Raw genomic sequence first — 22755 nt, 5'->3', positions numbered from 1 at the left:
CACAAATTGACATGGTATATAATAATGGACTAAATCACCCACAGACGAGCCAAGTATTCTTAATGAATGTTATATATCGTATGGCACACAGCAAAACCTAATTTATATTAATAAAATACAAATCATTTGTCTCCTCGATCCATAGAAAGATCAATAAAACAAAATACACACATGGCAAATCATGTCAAACAATGGAGTGTCCAACTTCTCTCTCTTGCGAAATCACATTGCTCAATATTAAGCGCACTGGATTCAAAAACAGATCTGACAACACGAAATTTAAAGTGTCGTTTCAGAATAGCACAAAGCGCATTGTCCGAGAGCAGGCTTCAACTCGCAGCCCCTCCCTCAGAAACGTCACGGCTCGGTCCTATAAAGTATGAGTGAGAGTGGAAAGCGTCTGCGTGTGTTTGAGGTTGGACTGCGGGGAGATAACCGAGGCGCACTGACTCCGCGAAGCACAAGTGGATGGAAAGAGCCTAATGCGATGGAGAAGCTGAACCACGGCGCAGAGATCGGCGCCCATGTGAACTAAAGAAAGAGACGGAGAGGTGCGTGAATGAGACAAGGGGGAATGAAGAGTGTAATTCAGAGTTTTGATGAAGAGTTGAGATTATTTTCCAGAATGGCACGGATTTGCTCCCACGCAAATGCGCATTTCGCAAAGATGACATAGCACTTGAGAAAATGGGATTCCTCCAGGAACAGGACTCACTCACGACCTGTATGAAAAGATAAAAGGGATTCTATTCAAATCGGAATTAGTATTTTGTTTTTTTTGTGTTGTTATTTTACTTGATAAACCTCGGTTGTGAGTGAACGCAGAGTGAAATATGAATCTGGGCAAAACGCTTCTGTTTTTCCTCCTCTCAAGTTGTGTGACAATGACTTTCTCGCTATCCACTTGCACCACTGTGGACATCGACCACATTAAGAAAAAGAGAATGGAGGCGGTGCGAGGACAGATCCTAAGTAAACTCCGGATGACCAGTCCGCCTCAAACAACAGGTCCAAGCCAAGTACCGTTTCAGGTTCTGGCCCTTTATAACAGCACCAGGGAGCTCATTGAGGAGCTGGGAAGAGACCGGCACCAGAGTTGCGGACAAGATAACACGGAGACTGAGTACTACGCCAAAGAGATTTACAAGTTCAACATGATCAATCCAACAGAACAAAGTGAGTTCATTGTATTTGGTCATTATATTTAACTTTTTTCCCCCCCATTTACACGGAATAAACTACAGATCTGTTCTGTTATGCAGATTATTAAAATGATAGTATTGCCATGACGTGTCCAAACTTTATCCCAAATCGTATTTTGGAAAATTCATTTGCGCACATGTTTTTACGACCGTAAAACAAAAGCCATTATCTACCACGATAGGTACTGCTATTCTAACCCTAACCCTAAAAATTTCTAAAACAGGAATCCGATTTTTCCAGCTGCTGTGAAAGTCCATTCGTGTCCGTGCAACTTTTACGCACAGACGCGCCAGTGAGCAGTGGAGCGTCGCGCAAAGGAGAGGGCAAAGTAAACAGTCTAATTGGAATGAGCACCATTCCTCATACATACCTCACACCAAAGCCATGGGAACTCCAGCCTAACTCTGACACATTCCTTAGCGAGGAAAATTCTCAGGCTGTTAAGTCTAGTATTTATTGCCAACTCCAATACCTCATTTTCATTTTCTGGCCGTGAGTTTCCCCAATATTTTTCACTCACTGTTACTCACCTCTGTTTCCCCACTATTCCTTTCGAATAGCTCCGTGTTATGATCTAATCCCCCTGTTCATCCATATTGGTATTTCCTGTATAAACTACGGCCCATTGATTGTTCCAGAAATCAGAAGCAGAAGCTCTCTGACCAGATTCTCCAGAGAGAGTTGAGCATCTGGATGTGTGCCTATTAACGGTTAGAGCAGGGCGATACCATTTTGAAATCAACAGGTGTTTATGCTGTGCTGTGACACTGAGCAGAGCCTCTGCCGGTTCCAGCATAAGCCCTGAATCAAATCCATTTCACAGGTCCCACAAAGTGCTCCTGACATTCAAAATACACAGCCCGGGGTTTATCCACTGGTCAGAGGTAGCCAGAGCTCCCAAAACAAACACAGGTCTAAGGAGTGGGATCAGTGATGGCCAGATGCCCAGGACACATCACTGTGCTCATACTGTAGGCCTTACTGTAGGTGATAACACAAGACAGTGAACTTGACTTACTACTGGCAGCACTTTCTGCCCCACAGCTTATCCAAGGAAGATATTACTCAAATGAAGAGAACGTGCCAACATACATTAATTAACACTTTCCTCTCCCTTTCCACTATGTAATTTTAAGGAGAACTGGGCATGCGGCAGTATGTAGGAACATAATGTCTGTCACCTTGATAATTTCGCAGTGTAGTTCATTTTCAATCCTGCTGCACATAATGAGTTTTACATTCGCCGTTTTTTGGATGGTGGGAGTGTTTGGGAATCTAGTCAAGTTTGTCTTTTTTCCTTTTTCTTTTTTCAGTTAAGAAGTTAAACAGAAACTTTTCTCTCATACTTTAATGCACCACTTGATCCAGACTGCCGTGCTAGACAGCTAATGCAAGGCAAGCAGATGAGGCAGAAGGTGAGAGAGGGCAGCGGGGTAGAGCTTCCTTCGAGCTTTCCTTTCCTCTGGTGCACCCGAAGGCCCGCGTGTGCGCCGCTGCCGAAGAAATTCAATGAAGTGAAGGACGACCTGTGGCACAGAGCAATTTTAAGAATGACTGACATTGCCAGGCACAGTGGAGCATGCAGTTTCAGTGAAATTTCAAGCCAATCATTGACTCAGTGTCTGCTCAGTAAAAAACGAGGGCCAGTGCTGAGGACAGCAGGGTATCTGATATATGGGATAGTAGAAAGATGATGTCATCTGAACAAACAGAGACAAAGGTCTTGGACTCGCTCTCCAAACTACTCCCACGCCTTTACCATTTTTGCTTCCTCATCTTTATTTTATTCGTTTTGTTTTTCTCCAGCGCAGAGGTCTGCCGCATTATCTCATCGGCTAGTAGTGACCTCTAACACTCAAGGACACAGTCTGAGCAATGAAGCAGAGAAACTGGACTTTTTTCCCCCCACTCTGATACATTTGATTTCTTGTGTATCTGAACCTTAATTTCTTTGGTAATTGGGAAGTGAAAAATCAAACTTTTCCACTGGAGCCCAGCGCAAACAAATTCAAATTCCAGATGCTGCAATTTAAGTAGATCATAGAGAACTCCAGCGAATACATTTCCAAAGAAATTTCTATTATGCTTTATGAGATCTAGACACCGCGGCAGCTGGCTAGCACCTGCCGCCTTATGATTCCTATTTCCCTTGTTTACCGCCACAAAGCACTGGAGAGACTGACATCACCAGCAACCCTCTGGGCAAAAGGGCAAAGAGAGGTGATTCCTGAGAGGATGCCAGACGCAGGAGGCTGAACGCGTGTTAGGGTGTGAGGTGTGGCTGATAGCGTCTGGGCGAGGCACTTAATGCAGCAGAGCTATTCAAACGTCTGTCCCCAGGCCGTCTGTTCCACTTACACATCTAGATCCCTCATTTAAGAAATTAACCGAGTGATAAAATAGGACTGAAATCATTTTGTTATCCGGGCTTTTAAATGTGTCTATAAATACACTTTTCCAAACGTGTTAATGAGGCTGTTTCCCAATAAAACCCTAGATAAAGAAATTCTCTAATTGGAATGTAACCTAAGATTAGGGTGTTTATTTCTGAGAGGGTTTGCCAGTAGAAACATTACGCTGCGCCGCTCCAAACTGTTTACAGGTTGAGCATGTGTCAGCACTGTGATCATCTAAAAGGGGTCAAACAATTAGCGAATGTATCTCATTTTAATTATACAAGCAATCCCCTCCACTCACCAACATGGAACAAATTACCCTTCAGACCCTTGGCAAAAATAAGCCATAATGTGAAATCCACCTAAAACCCATTGCAATGGGAAAAAATGAGGTCATCCAAAAGGAAACCAAAGACTTGATTAGAATTTCAAATCTCCCCTCGAAGTGGGGCTTTCCACCTTCTGTGGGGGAGGCAGACTGAGGGGGAAGGGAGACGGGGGCAGCGAGTGAGGGGAGGAAAGGGCTACTGAGGTTTCCTCCTTATAGATTGTGTGGAAACACTGGACAGATATCTGGCTGAGGATGAATGCTGAAAAGGTCACCTATAAATAGGGCGAGTTGAAAAAAACAAAAAAGCTTTGTGGAAATATCAGATAATGATTGGGAGGACACTGAAATAGGATTATGGGTCAAATGAAGTACAGATACTTGGAGATGTGCGAGTTCCTTTTGCATGACACAGAAACGACTTCTGAGTTTCCATTTGTCCCTATAAACTGCCCGAGGTGCAAATCAGCTAAAGGTGCAGTGCCCCCTTTCAACCACCAGCAAATCTGAGGCTTGGTAATAAAGTTTAAGCTTGAGGTAATAAATTAGCCAGGGCTTGGCTGTAAGTGACTGTTTCCACTTGACTCATAAAAAGTTTGCTATGTGCTTGTTTTGCTCAACTCTGCATGTGCTTGGCCTGTTAAAATAATAAACTGTTCAGTGGTATTATGGTATGAAAAGGGGAAAGGCTTCACTGTAACAGGAAGCCTTTCAGATAGAATCACAGTGTGGGCATTTGTTTAGCTGATTCTGCTGCAGGTCAGATTACAAACACTCGCAGGTTGAGGTGCACGGGAAGTTACTGCCTCTCCGAGCACTTTCTCAGTGGCCGCGATGGAGTCCCCCTCCTCGGCGGTTGCTCAGGTACCGCTCCGCTCCAGCACGTGAATCCACATGTTGTTCTCCGGCTAAACCTTCGAGTTCCAGCTAATTCTTGGCTCCCGTCCGAGCCCTCGGAACACCTGTTGGGCTCAAGTGCTGTGGTGGGAGGAGGAGCACGCTGCTGTCCCACTGTAGCCTGTTCCTCTACCACATGGGACATTTGGTTTTCATTTCACGACTTCAACTTGTTGCTAACTCGGACCGCACAAAGCATAAGCAGATGGTTTGTGGTAATGGTTCTCTGGAACAGCCTAGAAATAGTTAAAAAAAGAAAAAAGAAAGAAAAAGGAGTCATACTTTTGTTTTTATTTCCAAACTATTTAAACATGTAGAGGGGAATCCTCTGCAAAAAGCTTATTAATAATCAGAGGGTAAACATGTCCACCCCTGTACTGATTTCAGTGGCCAAAATGAGGTAACAGATGAGCTCAAAGGGAGTCAGCCAAAGAAAATAACAATCACAGATCCAATTTGTTCTTCTTATTTTATTTTTTATTTTTTTTTAAAGAGGTATTTCATAACTAACGAGCTGTCATTTCCACTTCACCTGCAGATGAACTCACCTACTGCACTAAAGGTATCACCTCCAAGATATTCCGCTTCAACGTGTCCATCATGGAGAAGAACTCCACCAACTTGTTCCGGGCCGAGTTTCGAGCCCTGCGGATCCCCAACGCCGCCGCCAAGAAAAACGAGCAGAGGATTGAGCTCTACCAGGTGTGTGAACTGACCGTTCATTTCCACTGTTAGCAGAGTGCGCGGGGGGGCGGGGGGTCATGCGCTCTGTTCCTCTCAGAAGGCCCGTGTAGGTCAGTGAGAAAGATGAAAACATTTATATTAGGGTGTCCAACTCCCTCTCTCTCTCCTCCTTTCAAGTGCTGATCAGTATTCCATGTGCTTATAGTCAAATGGATTCTGCATTAGGACGACTTTAAGAGCTTGTGCAGCCGTCTTTAAGAAACCCCAGATTAACATTCGGCAGTTTCTTCTTTCTTTGCTGTCAGTCTCAAAGCAGTTGTCCATCCATGTTAGATTTAGCGAGGCATATATATATATATATATATATATATATATAGACCCCCTCTAGTGTATTTATGATCACTTTTTGAAGAGTGTTAAAGCATACATCTGGTAGATGTCTGCGTGTGGGGTGGCAAGAATAGATTTTTTTTTTTTTCAGTTTCCTTATTAATCTCCCGTGAGAGACCAGGAGTAATGATCAGGTTCCAACATTTCCTGCCAGGGAGACAAGCGTCTCCGGACTGCATACCGCCTCTGAAGCAAGGCTCTGGCCGGCGCTGAATACAGACTGTCAGGGCCTCAGATTGTTTCCAGGGGCCTAGGAGGAGATAGAGGCAGGGTCACCCACCGGGGGAGTAAATGGAGCCGCTCACTCGCCCCCACACTTTTCAGACTGGAGCTGATTGGCAGCGAGCTGACGCTGGCAGCGCTGCGGCCCCTCGTTCCCACAGGAAGACAGATTAGATGCTGACAATGTTCAGGAACCTGGTTATCCATAGCGCTGCTGTGGGGCTAAGTGTTCATACCCACCACCCAAACACACATTTCCTCACTACACCTTTGTTCAGAGAGGTGCTGGTGGAGATATGAACGTCTGAAACACGCCGTTGTATTTACTCAATCGCCCGTTTGGGGTCTTGACATGATAGCACAGTGAATGCCCTCAGGGCTCCCATTTTCATGAAACGTGTGACACCAGTTCTGAGAAGCTTAAGTCTGAATGGCTGACGTGAAGGACGGCCAGGTTCTCATTGGCAGGAGGGTAACACGCAGGCATTAACTTGCAAAATGGGGATATCAACACAGGGAGTCACTTTTTCCATGAAGAGTAGACATTTGGCCCAAGGCATCCTGGAGAGTCTGGCTCAGACAGACAGCCCCGGTTCTGTGTGTGTGTGTGTGTGTGTGTGTGTAAAAATAAAAGAGTTTACGCAGCTGGGTCACATTTTCATCTTTCCTCGCAGATCCTCCAGAAAGATGACCCCAAAGCTAAACAGCGCTACATCGGCGGCAAGAACGTCCTGACCAAGGGAACGCCTGAGTGGGTCTCCTTTGATGTTACAGAGACAGTGAGGGAGTGGCTGATGTACCGACGTGAGTGGGGCACCTTATTACCTGTAAAAAGTACCAGTCCATTTAAAAAAAAGCGTAATAGCCTCAGGGAAAAAAATAGTAAAAAAAAATCATCCCTCTGCTCTTGTTTCCCCCTCAGAGACTAACCTTGGCCTGGAGATCAGCGTGCATTGTCCCTGCCACACTTTCAGGCCTAACGGCGATATTATCGAGAACGCCAACGAGGTCCTGGAGGTCAAGTTCAAAGGTGAGACTAGATCCGGTGATGTGAGGAGCTGGGTTCGGCTGTGCACCAGCAAACGCTGTTCTTTTTCCTCGATATGAACTTGCTCTTTTCAGCTGCATGTCATGTGAATGCGGTATTGTGAAAAGTAAGTTTCAAACATGATAACCAAGAATCCAGGTATTCAACAATAGTGATGGGCAAAGCTGGTTAGACACAGCCTAACAGATTAGATTATCGGTTAGTGACATTTATTTATAAAGTGAGGTCAAAGGAATACGTTCATATTCTGGGAAATTATTTAAAATCCACCTACAGAACCTCTAGAGCTCACAAATGAATAATTTATTTAATCCATACACAAACCAAACAGCTGTTTTTAGAGGGAGACAGCGCATTTGTGGCTGGTTGCTAGTGGTGTCCAGTAATCACTGTGCTAAGCTAAGCTAAGCTACGCTAATGGCTGTAGCTTCATATTTAACAAATATTGTACAAAAGTTGCATTGATCATTTCATCTATCTTACAGCAAGAAAGCAAATTAAAGTTATCCCCAAATTTTTGAATTCAGATTTCTCTTTGATCTAAATATTTTCTACCTGCAACATATTTTGTTAAAATTAGGGATCATTAGAAATGTCCACGGCTGAGCCTTGCACGTGCTGAGCGCAGGCGCTTTTTAATTCAGGTTTCCAAGACTTCTCCGTGGCCAGACTGTGGCTGCAGACCCAAGTCTGTGTTTGGTCAGGATTTGTCTCTGCTTTTGTTCTCAGTCTGAGAGAGGAAAGATGTTCTTCCAGTTTGCATTCACGATCCAAAGCCTGATAACAAGTCAGTTTGTTTAACTTGTGTTTGATTTGTCTAATGTCCGAGATAGGCATCTCTTCTTTGTTGGAAAAAAAATGATTTATTCTGATTAGTGCTATTAAAGCACTGTCGTTTTTTTGGATGTTTTGCACTAGCAGGTCTCAGGACTGTCTGATTCAATGGGCTCTTTTTGGCTCCTTTCATTTTTAGTCGCTGTTATAGATGTTTCCTGAAATTTGATAATAATTCTTTTGGCCACTGAATAATCGGTGGGTTTTTCCATACATTGGTGTTCATGTTTTATGTGGTCCTGCAAAACTCTTAACATGGGGACTCGCCATCTGGTCATGCCATATTGGCAGAGCGGCCTCCAGACTTGTATAAATATAAGTGGATTGGTTATAAAGACTTAATTCTAATTTGCCAAATGTCTGTTTTCTGGATCACAGAAAATGCACTTGTTTTAGTTCTTTGATTCATTGTGCAGGGAGCGTTTGACAATGATATTTCTCAGGATGAACGTGAATCCAGTTTTAATAATAATGACACCGGCCGATAAAACGTCCTCTTCAGTCCAGTCATAAACATGCTCCTCTACAGCAGCGATGCTCTTTCTTTTTCTTAAGATAATGGGTTTCCTTTCTAAGAGGAAGAGAAAGACACAAAGCATGGGAATACAATTGATCTGGTATCTCACTTAGCACTGGGGCCTCCGGGCCCCCAGTCCTGGGAACACTCCTGACTGGCTTGGCCACAAGGAATGTGCTGCCACGGCGCTCAGACGTTTGGCCCCAAATTAAAGAGGGCCGTACACATCCACCAGCGGCATCTCTCCTGAGATATCCACTGCTTTAGCTATCAGGGATAGATTGGATGAGCAGACACAGGCCCGGGGGGAGAATAGAGGGGAAAGGGAAGTTAGAGGGGACTCGTGTTAAATACGGAGAGGGATGAAAATAAGCTGAACCTGGAGATTCTGTAAATTACGGTTGACGGCACCGGTTCTAATGAAATCTACCTCACCTGAAGTACAGGTATCTAAATAAATCTTCCGAATCTTGGCGCAGTTTCATTCTTGGTTCTCTCCAGACTGACTAACTTCCTCCTGCAGGTACGGAAGCGGAATTCGAAGATCCAAGTCGCGCGAAGAAACAGAAGGAGCAGCTGTACCCCCACCTCATCCTCATGATGCTCCCTCCCCACAGGCTGGATGCCCATTCCTCCTCCCGCAGGCGCAAGCGGGCACTTGACACCAATTACTGCTTCAAGTAAGGCCTGTTTCCACGCCCTGGAAAATGTAGTGCACTGCTCGGACTATTGTTTATTGTCTTTAACGGCGTCAAATAATTTCTTTGGCTTTGCCGGCACTGCTTGTTTTAGAAACCTGACCCGCTGGCTGCTTCAAATATAGCAAATGCATGGCCTTACAGACAGGGGGCTATATAGTCAAGCCCAGAGCACATTTCATTTCAGTGGAAATATCAGCTGTCACATCTCAAAAAGATGACAGGGAGTAAGTGCACATGGGCACAGTATACACCGAAAGAGGTTGTTAATCACCCAGACGAGCATGAGAGAGGTATTAGCTGATGCAAGTCAGGATCTGTCTCAGTACCAGCAAATGCTACCTCCTCTTACACACCGTCTCCTCAGCTCTGGATTTCCTCTGTCAGGCTGACAGGCAGTACCAAAGGCACCTGGGCTGGCTCCAAAGAGGGAAAATAAGGGCACACCTAAGAGTGGAATTTCTGAACTCCTCTCTCATCTATGACTGAGGCCATAGGGTGGAAAATGTATACAGCTCTTAAAATCGTGTGCTATCTGTGAAATCAAGAGCCTAATCCTGTCTCCCCTCTCTCTTGTCTGCAGCAATTACGAGGAGAACTGCTGTGTGCGACCACTATATATTAATTTCCGGCAGGATTTGGGCTGGAGATGGATCCATCAGCCTGAAGGGTACTACGCAAACTTCTGCTCCGGCCCCTGTCCTTACCTGCGCAGCTCCGACACCACCCACAGCTCGGTGAGACAAAGCGCCACAACACATTAAAGTCACGGATCTGGAAGCGAAGTAGCTGAACCGTGTCTACTCTCTCTCTCTCTCTCTCTTGCTCTTCCTCCCACAGCTGCTGAGCCTCTACAACACCTTGAACCCCGAAGCATCCGCCTCACCCTGCTGTGTTCCTCAGGACTTGGAGCCCCTCACCATCCTCTACTACGTGGGTCGCTCCCCTAAAGTCGAGCAGCTCTCAAACATGGTCGTCAAGTCCTGCAAGTGCAGCTAAACGTCGGGGCTTCGGGGCCCGGAGGGAGACGTGGGACGTGACGGCTCCCGGCACTACTCAGAAGCGGGTGAGGGGAATAAAAAAAGAGGGCAGGGCGCGACTCGTCGCCCACGAGCGCCTCTTCCACCTGCTTCAGCCTTTCTCCAAGCTCTCCCAAGAAAACTTCAGTCCACCACTCTGGCCACAACCATTGGCAGCATTTACCGAGGAGACTTTCACCACTTCACCGACAGCGCTCTCAGACCCATCAGACCTCTTGTCGCCCTTTGCCTTTTCGACATCAGTGTTTCCCTCTCTTTCTTTAAGTATATTCCAGCATTTTGAGCAGCCCGTACCTCATAGTATCCGAGTATTGGTAATCAAAGCCTGTTTCCATTGAAAGAGGAACCAAACAATAATTGTCTTGCTGTGACCAACGCATTCTCAAGGACAGAAAATACTTGCATCCACAAAGAGAAAACGACCGAGAATGCAAACCAAACTCGGCACACGTCAGAGCGGTTGAAAAGACGCACGGGACACGTCCGAGCGTCTGAGCGTCTGAGCTGGAAACCGACGCTGTGCATGTCACAGATCCCTACACTGTTTGTTTAGGATTAAATGCTGTTGAGTTAAAAAAAAAAAAAAGAAAAGAAAAAAAAAAGATCTTAGGAAAAATAAAACATGCTGGAAACCAATCTTTATTTCAAAGTAGTATTTCCATGGTTACGTTTACCTCTGTAATGCAACAGGATGGTGATTCCAGGGATTGTTATGTTTAAAGTGAAGCCTTTCTGTTGTATGAGACGATGTATGTCACTAAGTGAACTTAACTAGAACACAAACTGTAAATGTTTTTTTTTTTTTTCTTATTACTCTTGGAAACACTTTTTTTAATTAAAAAAAATGGACCATTGGATTGATTTGTTCTATTTTCATTATTGTTGGACGTCTTGTGTTTTCGTTAATAAGTGTTATTTTAGGGTTTTGAAGGGCTATACGGTGAACTTGGATGGTCAAACTGAACAAAAACAAGAAAATGAAGTGCAGCGCACGAACAAATACTGACACAATCATCACGGTTTAATGCCTTTTAGGTGTTCGTTTCAATGTTGCCTGCTACAAACCCCCTAAATGTTTACAAAAAAAATATCACATTTCCATGCACGTACATTGTAAACAGTGAGGAACAGAACAAATGATAACATTGCACTGTAAACAACGTTGTATCACCACAGTAGTTTATGCACATCGATTTGGATTCTGCTGTTGGGAGTCTTGTAACACGGCATGCACTGGCTTTAACGGTAATAAATCCACAACATGAAGTTAAACAATCAATCTCACGCGTTACAAAAACACTGTCACTTCTATTAAAATCAGTTCTGTTGTACTGCATCGAAAACTACAATCAGTGCAAACTCTCCCCCTGATGATGATGATGATGATCACCAGTCGATGTGAGAATGTCATGCACAAAATTCAAGTATTTCAGACAAAGTCCACATGTACACCGATCAGCCACAACATTATGACCACTGACAAGAGAGGTTAGTGACATTGACCATCTTGTGACAATCCAGTGTTCTGCTGGGAAACTTTTGGACCTGGCATTCATGTGGATGTTGCTCAAGTAGCACCCACCTAGACCAGACCAGGCACCCCCCAGCAGCCATCCCCTGTAAGATGCAGCCTGACACAGGAAAAACTGCACAAGGTGTTGACCTGGCCTCCAAATTCACTAGGTCCCAAACTGATCAAGTATCTGTGGGATGATCCACAGAGGGCCCTCCCCTCAACCCACAGGACCCAAAGGCCCAGACAGGACACCCTCAGAAGGCCCATGTCCAGTCTCCAGTGAGTCACAACTGTTTTGGAGACACAAGGGAGGCCTGCACAAAATTAGGAAGGTGGTCATAATGTTATGCCCGATCGGTGTAGTGAATCTACCGACATAAAACAGAGATATTTAACGCTATTAAAAACGACGCCCTGAGTGAACCCACTATCAGAATATACATAAGGACGCAGGTGCAGCATTAACCTTCAATTGGAGGTCGGTGCATAACCATAATTCCTCTTTATGTTATGCTTTGAGCTACAGAAATGGCCTAAAATGCCTTTAGCTGGACAATATACATTAAATAAATATGAATAAAGTTACAATTATTTATTTGTTGAAACAAAAATATTGAATTTGGTCCATTTAAATATTAACATCTCAACGGGCATAATCACAATCTGAGCGTGTTGTTGTCACAAAACCTCCCAACGTTCCTGCATAAGTGTTACATTATCCTTGTACACGGGAAACAAGGCAACAACCAATGACATTTAAGCTCTAACAATTAGAGATTCCTTTATCAAGCTGACAAGCAAAGGGCGCTGTATTTATAACACGTCCTTAGGCAGTGGGCAGAGAGTCTCATTTGGCAACTGTTTGGCTTCCATCACAGAGCGGGGAGTCTAATGCTGGGAGACACACATGAAAGGAACGTCTCTGCACGCTCGCCATTCACGACCGTAAGATGAGAAGCAGGCAGCCTCAACAATGCTTGTCAAAGACTAATCAGAGGTCTCTCGTTACCGAAACCCCCATCTCACCTGTATTTTTTATTTTTTTTTTTTTCTAGGAAAAAAAAGTCCACAAGTACGGCCAAGGGTCCGCATGCAAATGCCTGAGCAAAGAATAAAAAAACTGAATCGTGTAGTTAAAATACCAACGGGGCTTGAGAACCATCTGCTGAAGGCTATCTGTCAGTGAAATCCTGTGGCATCGGGAGCATGGGGAGAATGAGGGTGGGCAACTGTTGGGATATAGAGTGATTGTAGCCAAGAGCGACGAGGGGAGGAGGGGGTTGGGGGGGTGGGGTGCAGAAGCTGCGCAACAAAATCCCAACCTGCGTCAAAGCTGGACATTCCTGGCCTGGCACTCTATCCTCTCACGTGTCTGTGGCTGTATCACAGAGAAATTAATAGGACCCTGTTCGATGTTTGGCATACTTTCATCCGTTGTCCCTTCCCAGAATATACCTCTGTGAGATGCGGTTACATGCAGAGACACCTGTCGGGCCTGCAGAGTGGCAGGACGTGCCTCCGGTCGCCTTCGTGTCATCTGTGAGCCGGCTCTTGGCCCTGGAACAGCTTGCGGTACACAGAAAGACCTGGGAAAAAGGCACATGAAAGGAATTTAAAACAGACGCAGGGAGGCAGTCAAAGGTCTTCACCTCACAAATAAGAACATTTACGTCAAAGAGCGCTTCTTCAGAACTGGAGACCGATCTGTGAATCTCTTTAAATATCCCTGGTCACGGTGGTTAGTTACCTGCTGATCTGCTTAGTCAGCTCAGTTCTCAGTCTTTTGTCCGGCTGCTCCTACGCTATTCCGCCCCCTCATCCTATCGCCTGGCGTGCAGCCAGGTATCCAGCAGAAAAGGCATTCCACGTACAGTTAGAGCTGCCGTGTTTGTGCTCCCAAACAGTATTCCCTTTCATTCCCTCTCTGCACTCTGTTTGTTTTGGTGCTCTTTTACACCGTGGGGCCTGACTGAGCTGGAAAACGAAAACATCTCACTGACTTCCAATCCGATGACATGACCGCTGGAAGTGGCTTCCTCCAGCTCAGCAAAAGACAGATAAAGGGACAATACTCTCTCTTACAGACTGCACTCCGAATGAACCTGACTTAAAAATGATTTAACCAGCACCAAACTATCCATTCAGGACAAGTGTACACAGTCTAATCATAGTGACCGATCTCCCATGATTAATTACAAATCAGCAGTTTTTATTTGAGACAGTATTTTGCTGCACACAGAGATGCAACGAGAGTCAAAATTCCTGCACTGCAGTTAAATAAAGTGGAAATAAAACATCCACTCAAACATCCATCAACTCACATCATATTTCTGAAAAGGAGATGTCAGCCAGCAACGACCTTCCTTTCCCAACAAGGCACCACACAGTCTTATTTTGATAGCGAGGGGCCTAAGCTATCCGTCCTGACATGATCAGGCTCCCATTAAAACGGCACAAGTGCAGCATTCATTTCCTCCTCGAACTCGGGCAATAAATCTCCTCACAGTCACCAACTGTGGAGCCCTGAGAACTTCAAGGAAACGTCAGGGGGGGAAGCACTGTTTTTTTTTAAAAAAAAAAAGAAGAAAGAAAGAAAAAAAAAAAACACACGTGGCCGATATAATCTGGTTTTGTAAGCTTTGGTGGGTCCTCATCAAAATCCTGCCCTCATGTCATGTTAGAAAATCAACACAGAAGACGCAGGGAGAGGAAAAGGGGAGGACGGGGTGAGTGAACAGGAAAAGTTTTCAGAGGATAAAGGGACAGTTGTACGAGCAGAAAGAGGAAGAGATTAAGGGAGCGCACAAGAGAGAGATAAAGGGAGGGTGTGATTAATGATGGTTGACGGCTGATCATAGAGAATGCTCTCCATCTGGACTTGCTCAAACTGCCTGTCAGAGTCAATCAGGGGAGCCCAGTCATCTCGCTACAAAGGTGCACCGGGCAGGCAGAAAGACCTGATGCACTTCTAAGCTCCACAAAAGGCGGTGCCCCATCTAATACCACCCCCCCCCCCCCCATCCAGAGCACCACACAGAGTCTCTGTTCACCTCCGGTGCTAAACCACAGCTAAACCAGCCCTGCTAACTAGTTTTTGGGGGTTTGTATTTTTTTTCTTTTTTGTATCAGACATTTTTTATTTTTTTATTTTATTCAGAGTGGAGCATGTCCTCCGCCCTGCGCACCCCGAACGACGGAAAAAATGCATTCATGAAATTCAGAAGCTGCTCCCAAAGGATCTAGTTACAGTAATTGATGAGTTTATAAGATGTTTGTTAACCTAAGCCAGCTTTGGGGGCAGGGGGAAGAGGGAGAAAAGAAAAAGAAATATTCTGCTAACACACGCACGCACACATTTATTTGGATGTGAGGAGGGGGGCCGGGCGGGTGTCAATGCAAACCTACTGTGTTTTTCCAACAAGCTGGAAAAACAAAGTAGGTTTGACTCTGAGCTGGTCTGACGGTGACACTGACGTGAGGTGAGGGATGGTATGATTTGCTAAATGCTAATGTATAGCACGTCTCTGGAAAAAGCCCGTGATCAGACAAACAGATGTGTCCATAAGCGCAAACTGCTTAATATCAACCGTTAAGCTCAACACTTCGCCCCGGGATGGAAAGAGCAGTGGAAATAAGGCGGGATGGCAGGGCACACGTGAGCGCACGAACCCACAACGTCTGAGCTGCATTTGTCAGTCTCTTGTGAGAGGTGCGATTACTTTCGGCACAGCACTTGGCGAACGGACAGTAATTACGAGCGCATGGGAATGGCCAACAGATGGGAATGCCCGAACTGTTCCCATCACTGGATCCCATTATAAAAAATAAAAAATAAAAGATGTCCTCGCTGTCGTGCCTCTTTATCCGTCAGCTGTAATCTGGACACAATAAAACCTCACTCTTTAAAATTGCGATTTATGTTTTTTGCACATTATTGAGACAAATGCTGTTATTTTTTTAGAGTGTGCAAAATACATTTACACAACCGAGCAAGTGGGAGGTGGGTAAAAATATCCAGTGGTGTTTATCAGTCCTCCATGGGGAATGTCCACTATGCCTGGCTGTAATCACTGACACTGGCTCACAGAGAGCATAACTCCCCACACCCCCCACCTCGCCTGAGGACTACAGCAGAGTATTAAGCATATGCAGAAGTGCTACATCAAACCCACCTGTTTCACCGCAGATGGCCTCGTAGACCACCTGCTGGCCGCTGGACACGGTTCCACTGGCTGAACTCTCCGAGGACGTTTGCCTGTTAATCACACACAGGATAAGTGTCCGTGAAGACTGAAGACTGAAAATGATCATTCCCAGAGGGGTTGTGTAAAAAACCGTATGTCATCCTCACAGCCCCTCAGCTCCTCGGCCACCTCGTTGGGGAGTTTCCCAGCGTCCTACTTGGGGCTGCGCATCAAAATAAATACACGAAAACAACCGTTTTTGACAGCGTGTGATTGAGCTGATGAGATTTCTTGTGGCATGAGAAAGAGGGAGCTCCAAATAGTTGCTCTTTGTGTGCAGTCAGCGCAGGCTGTGTTTAGTGAGGCTAAGTGTTTACTGAGAGCCTCTCGAGAGCTATTGTGACAAGAAGGGGAGAAATTCCTGCCCCTTGTCCTGGGTGATGTGATTGTCACACTGGCAAGATTACTCTGGTGATTACTAACTGTGTGGACCTGTGGGCAAAGGTTACAGACAGAAAACATAGCACGACATACAGTCAGTCATACAGTTTCAATAGTAAACACAGTAGTATATACATCTTGCGGGGCCTCATCCATAAGTCTGAAGATCATAGACAAGGAATTACACAACCCCTTTTCACATAATCAGACAGCAAACACAGTGTTTTCACAGAGAAAACCATTATAAGGAGTACCGAGGCATGGAGCAAGAGCAGACACGTCTGTAACCTTATACATTAAATCTGTTAAGCATTTTTTAGGGGGAACAATAAATAAAGCTTAGCTGGCATTAACCTCTCGCCCCAGAACAGCAGCTTGCCAAAGGAGCATTAATAAGGTAATGAGGGTACACACTGCCTCCTTGTAAGGGGCTGCACAGTTGTTCTTTCATACCATTACACAACCACAAATAGAACTGGCCCACTTTAAGCGTGGCATACCTCCACAGGAAGCGACCCCTTTCATATTGAGAGAGGGGGGAAGAAAAAACTTGACCTCTGGGTTCTTCACATCACTTTCTTTGTCAACAGTCTCCCACTCTGTCACTTCAAGAGTCAGACAGCAGCCAGAAACACAGTGCGCGCGGATGATACATAAGCCCGGAGTTGAAAATTTCACACCGCTCGCACAGGGCTGAAGCCCCTATGTAAACATGGCTGATGTGCAGCTTCACTTTTTGTGTGCCCTCAGGTAGTTAGTGTGTCTTAATGTTACTCAGACTGACCAAAGGGGATAAAGTTTAACCATAAACACAAGTTTGGCAGCTTCTGTGTGTATACAGTATCCTGTGAAAATAACTACCGTTGTGGCTGATTAATAGGGAGTGAAAGCAGCAGCGAGGCTGACATTAATGGCGCTGCTGTAATTGTCACCCTATTAGTAATGCCACACGACAGCCCTGGTTTCCGTAGTTACAGCTGCGACTAACCAAACCTCGCAAACAAAATACCAAACAGCCTCATTTATTTGTGTTACAAATTGCTCCTTTCAAAGCCTTCACTGAAGTCATACCACTTTGAGCTCTTGCAGCCCCTCGAGTTGGCAGCTGTGGTATGTTGATAGAGCAGAGAGGGCCCTGCCCTGTTGAGTATGATACCAACACGCTGCACATTTGCTTCAAACAAGTGCGCTGTATGTTAGCTGAGCTTAAAATCAAAGGCCGGTCACGGAGACCCATGCAGCTACACTTAAAAGCGAACGCTGACCAGCTCAGTCACTTCAAACAGATGGAAATCTAATGGAAGTATCAACAGCCAAATGTCATTATAATAAATAAATATTTAGTAATGATCAGTGGTTTATTACTCAGAGAAAAGCCAGGTGAATCAACCAGTTTTGAAGTTGGCCAGGGGAAGGTGTTTGGAGGACTGGATAACCTTGGACCGTTTGAACACACCCAGCACAGTGATTCTATTATAAGTCGGAGGGGGCTTAGGCCCAACGCTGGGATGCATTTCAGATGTGCCTCAATAACAGAGGGATTGAGTTGCCCCCTAAAATGAGAGCTGGAAATAAAGGGAAGCAACTTATTATCCCACCATTTTTCTGCAAACAATCATCCCCTTTCTCCTGGACCAAGTTTACATTTCTCTGTCATTCTTTCTCTCCCCCCCTCCCCCTTTATTCTTTCTTTTCATTGTTTCCATCAGCGCATTTTTGGTCCTGAAGCTTCCGTTTTTCCCACACTCTCCCCTGTCACACTGGTCGACCACAAAAATGCAGGACAGAGGAGAGTGTGAGGGGGCTCTGGAATTCCACATGCAGAGGGTAAACACAGCAACTGCCAGGAAGACACACACACAGGAGCAAACACGGCACCTACACGGCTGCCCTAACCTATTCTATACAACCCCTGCCCTCTTAACTCTTCGCTTGCCGGGTACAGTATGTCCAGCCAAGTGAGATGACTGAATGCAACACGTCAGCAAAGTGAGGGCTTTGCTCGAGCACGTAGTCAGCGCTGACTCGCAATGAATGAATTAATCACAGGCGAATTGACAGTCAGATTTTTTGCTAATTCACATACTGTCAAACATCCATGAAAACGGCCTGTGTTCTAGCTCAGTTGTGCGAAGCTCTTCACCACTGCAAAGGCGTGCTTTAACCAAACAATCAGAACTGATCACAAAGGTTTGCTGTTGTTGTGCAGCTTGGCCAGATGTTGCTGTAATAAAGTCATAAAATAAGTGAGGGAAATAGCTGGCAGTTCAGCTCAGTTTCACTCCTTTCCTTTTATTTTTCCTTCTGTACTCTTCAGCTTATCTCCAAACCAAACAGGATTTAAACGGCGCTCGGAGCCCAGGCCCTTCCACTGAACCGCGTTCTGTTTATGGTTCAGGCAGAAATCAGGCCTGTGATGAGGTTGTTTACCGAACCGGCAGATACACCCCGCGGCCAAAAGACTGGGAGCACTCCACTACACGCATATTGTAACTCTCATTAGCATTAGCCGTGTCCTCCTGAACCCACCGATCCCATGAACCCCGTCTCATTCCACAAGTGGTGGCCAATAAATGCTTCACCGCAGCACTTAGAGAGCAATAAGTAGCAGGGAGCAATAAGGAGTAAATACATTGATTCAGCTGCACGCAGGTCTTACTTGATGAGGCGCTTTGTTGCTGTTTTCCTGATCTGTCCGTCTCGGGTGCTGCTGGGTGGCTTTGGAGCAAGAACTGGGCTAACACAGGTCTGGATGTGGCTGTGACTGGGCCGAACATGAAAGCTGGATGGAGGACAGCTGGATGATTTTGTCGGTGCCTGTGTGTGAGGAGACCTTATCTGCTCCGGGAAATGAAGCTAAGGGGAACAAAACACAACAGTTACTGATGGGAAATACCAAACTACTACTATAATCAATCTATTCTTGACACTTTAACATGCTTAGTTTGCAAAGATCAAAGCTTTGATAGTTTAACCTTTAGGGGACAGTGAAGCATAAAGTCCTGGACACGCTACCGGCAACGAAGGCCCATGTCTGGACCAAAAAGTTGCACTTTAACGCACAACCTACAGCCAATGGCCAGCTGGCACATAGTGTTATCTTCTGCACATGCATGAGAGGAAATCACTATTCATACCAGCAGGTGGCGTTAGTCTGTATTCATCATTGAAATGCTATAAGGAGGCTAGGAAGTTCAGCTGGGCCTAGAACTATGAGTCTATAAAACAGAGCTGGCATTTCTAACCCGTTGGTCTACACTGTATTTATTGTAGATGATGAGAGCCTTCTGTGTGTGCTCTTTGACTCATACCGCCACCAACTCAACACGCTGAAATTGTCTGAAAATCTGCTGACGGGGGTCACAAATGGTAACGGTGCAACAAGTGGTAATGGCGCAAGACAAAACGGTAAAACTATGGTCAAAAACGCCCACCAACGGCCTGACAATGGCCAACCGTTGGCTTGGTGTGTCATGGCTGAAAGTTCAGTAACAGCAGCTACTAACTATGACTATTCACTGGTCAAAATTTATATAAAAAAAAAAAACATGGCTAATTTCCAACATTCTTTACAAAACTCAAAAGAGAAGTCAAGTATCTGGCTGGGCATCAAATAACGAACCAATCTGTATTACGTTTGCTAATTTTAACCCAAAAAATCTTGGAAGGATACAGTTCAACAACAGGATTGTTGATACCAGCAGCATCCCTGGCCAAAAAAATGACATTGAGCCAGTGTTATTAGTTCTCGAGGGATGCTTGACCCTAAAACATATTCCTGTATGAATGAGCCAACCGCTGTAAAATACTACTTTTTGATATACCATGAACACAAATCAACCATAGCAACTGGGGCTATTTCAAAGCACCCTTGAAACACTAGATAGCAATATCGTAAACATGTTGCTTGAAGTTTCCAAACATCTTTTCTGGACCACTACACTTCCTTGCATATTCAATAAAAAGATATGGTATCTCTATTCTCCAGCCAATGATTCGGCTTTACTGCTCAGCTCAAGGTCTGTTTAATGGATAATTTGAAACAAATCTGGTCAAGAAATAACTGAACACAACAAAACTTCATTACTTCTGGATGAGACTGAATCTACTGTATTCTGTTTGCCTCAAATACCTTCTCTTGACAAACTTCTTAAAGGACCAGAGTTTAGGATTTAATGGCATCTAGTGGTGAGGTTGCACACTGCAACCAACTGGATACCCTTTTTCTAAAGCCAGTGTTTGTTTTGTCCAACCTGGGCTACTGTAGAAACACGGCAGACTCTGAGGAGGAGGACCTGCTCCCTATGTAGCTATAAATGGAAGTAGAACATACTGATGATTAAACACTGATAACAGTGATTATATTAAATGACTTAATACTATATTCAACTTTTCTTTCCTTCTCAATCCTACACGCTGGTCATTTAATGTTATGATTAAAGGTTGGATGATGAAGAGAAACAATACTAAAATCATTCAGATCTTATGTATATAGCAGCAGGATATTGGCTGAGATACAGAATACTCCACTGGCTACAGAGTCTGGCAGAAATTTACAGAGTTTACATGTCTGTGGTGTACTAGTTAGGAAAATACAAAATCTAACTCCATTCCAAAAGTGGGCTAAGTAAGTGTGATCACATTTGGAATGGGTTAGTCATGGAAAAAATGTGGCCCTTGGTCATTAAGGTGAAATATCAAAGTGCCTGACATGAATTAGTGTAGATATTAATGAAATGCCATCCAGTATCAAAACAAGCTCAACATTTTTTTGCAGTTGGCTGCACTGAAAAGCAAATTCTTCACATTATTTATTTGTTTGCACAAGATCTCTTCAAAGACTTGGGAAGGGGGAAAATACACTTGTGTTTCTGACATAATATTTAAGAGCCACATTTCACTCTATCCTCGTGCAGTGCTGGGGAATGCTTGGATACATTCCTTCCACATCTCACGTCCATGCTATTTTCTCCGCAGCTTTATACGGCTATCTAACAAAGCTAATGGTTTTCCAGCTTCACGGTGCAGCCGCTCAAAGGGCCGGCAGGGTGACAGGGAATATCTGATGTAATTTCTGTGTTGATAAATGAGAAGCTGAGTTTCCAGGTTGCAAGGCCTATGGCCGCAATTCAGTTTGAGCGGGGCCAGGAAGGGCACCTTTCTTTGGTTGCCAGGTGGCCCGGGGCCAAGCCTGTGGAGGAGCCGTGCAGTCTGCACCCAGTAACTGGAACGTGGATTGGAGTGCCGGAACAAACCCCTGTCTCTTTCTCTCTCACAACAGTACACACTGATACACAAATGTCACAAGCTCTCTCATCATGAAACACTTCCCTATGTGATTTCAGTCATTCCAAAATCTTTAATATTTTCCCATGAGGTCAGGAAAGCCAGAGATGTGAGTCGAGGGACAAGAACTACATCTGTATCAAAAAATCTTCTGTAGTGCCAATAAAGAGTGAAGACACTGACTAATTCCTGGAGCAACAAAGGTTCATGACCTACAAAGAAAGATTGGGTATAGTAGCGAAGTAATACATTAAGTGGCACACATTGCGTGGGATGTCCAGGATTTTAGGGAGGGATGCCTGACTTGATGGTGAGACAACCATATACAGAGTCAGCCTTCCTATGACCTCAGTTTATGAGGGTGAACAACAGGGTGGCTCTGTCTTAACACTGCACTGGGACACAGTCAGCCCTGATGGCATTTCAGATTGTAAAAGATATTTCTGTCTCCATATGCCTTGATTGCGACGGAACGTGTCACAAATAAGAAGAATGTGGTCAATTGTGTTCAATCGAGATAAAAAAAAAGAAAGAAAAAGAAGATGAATGGAACAGAGAGAAGCATAGGATTACTTTTATAAACGGACTTGCGTAAGGCTACTAGACCAAGCCAGGAGAAAAATTCACCTCAATTGCGTTAATTAAGGCTAAACCAAGAAAATGAAAAAACAATGACGTTAGAGGAACTGCACTACTCAGGACAGATCGGAAAAAATGGGTGCGTCCCATCATTCTACCCTCAAAGCCGTCTCGTTTCTCTCTATCCATAGGTTGACTCCACAAAATGTTCTGGAAAATAAATAAGTACGCTCTTCCTGTTAAGATCCTCTTTCAAAGCAACCATACAGAAAGAGGGAGGGCCTTTCTTCATTTCATTAAAATTACGTTGCGCGAAAATGGCCGAGACCTTTCTACCCTTATAATCTCCCTTTAAAAACGTCCAAATCACATCTGTCACGGCTAGTCTGCCATGACTAAAAGGTTTTTTGTCGCTACATTACTACTGCTGAGAAAATCATATACCAAAATTATATTTGTGTCGTAATGGGAACATAAACAGAACTCAAATCT

General features: G+C 44.7%; 2 protein-coding genes across 2 annotated transcripts in view; one reads left to right on the top strand and one right to left on the bottom strand.

Moving 5' to 3' along the window:
* The first annotated feature begins 355 nt into the window (after window positions 1-355).
* On the top strand, window positions 356-11114 carry tgfb3 (transforming growth factor, beta 3). The gene is made up of 7 exons (XM_084569139.1): window positions 356-1176; window positions 5363-5526; window positions 6795-6924; window positions 7043-7150; window positions 9043-9199; window positions 9801-9954; window positions 10058-11114. The coding sequence occupies exons 1-7, from the start codon at window positions 834-836 to the stop codon at window positions 10214-10216; spliced, it is 1215 nt and encodes a 404-aa protein (XP_084425265.1). The 5' UTR covers window positions 356-833; the 3' UTR covers window positions 10217-11114.
* Window positions 11115-11201: 87 nt separating this feature from the next.
* The window catches only part of ttll5 (tubulin tyrosine ligase-like family, member 5), a 49161-nt gene continuing 37607 nt past the window's right edge, over window positions 11202-22755 (bottom strand). Inside the window, exons 29-31 of the mRNA XM_084569141.1 lie at window positions 19058-19254; window positions 15946-16028; window positions 11202-13359 (exon numbers count right to left, since the gene is read on the bottom strand). Coding sequence (XP_084425267.1) covers window positions 13307-13359; window positions 15946-16028; window positions 19058-19254 — 333 coding nt within the window. The 3' untranslated portion in view covers window positions 11202-13306. The remainder of the gene's footprint in view (window positions 13360-15945; window positions 16029-19057; window positions 19255-22755) is intronic.

This window comes from Chelon labrosus, assembly GCF_963514085.1.
Source record: "Chelon labrosus genome assembly, chromosome: 20".
NCBI classification, from domain to species: domain Eukaryota; kingdom Metazoa; phylum Chordata; class Actinopteri; order Mugiliformes; family Mugilidae; genus Chelon; species Chelon labrosus.
Note: the sequence above shows the minus strand (reverse complement) of the source record. Positions and strands in the feature narration are given on the sequence as shown.

Bases quoted from the DNA above. Each gene is read 5' to 3' on its own strand.
- tgfb3 (XM_084569139.1), top strand. From the start codon at position 834: ATGAATCTGGGCAAAACGCTTCTGTTTTTCCTCCTCTCAAGTTGTGTG. The intron at 7,151-9,042 runs GTGAGACTAGAT...TTCCTCCTGCAG, and splicing joins CCTGGAGGTCAAGTTCAAAG to GTACGGAAGCGGAATTCGAA. The intron at 9,200-9,800 runs GTAAGGCCTGTT...TCTTGTCTGCAG, and splicing joins GACACCAATTACTGCTTCAA to CAATTACGAGGAGAACTGCT.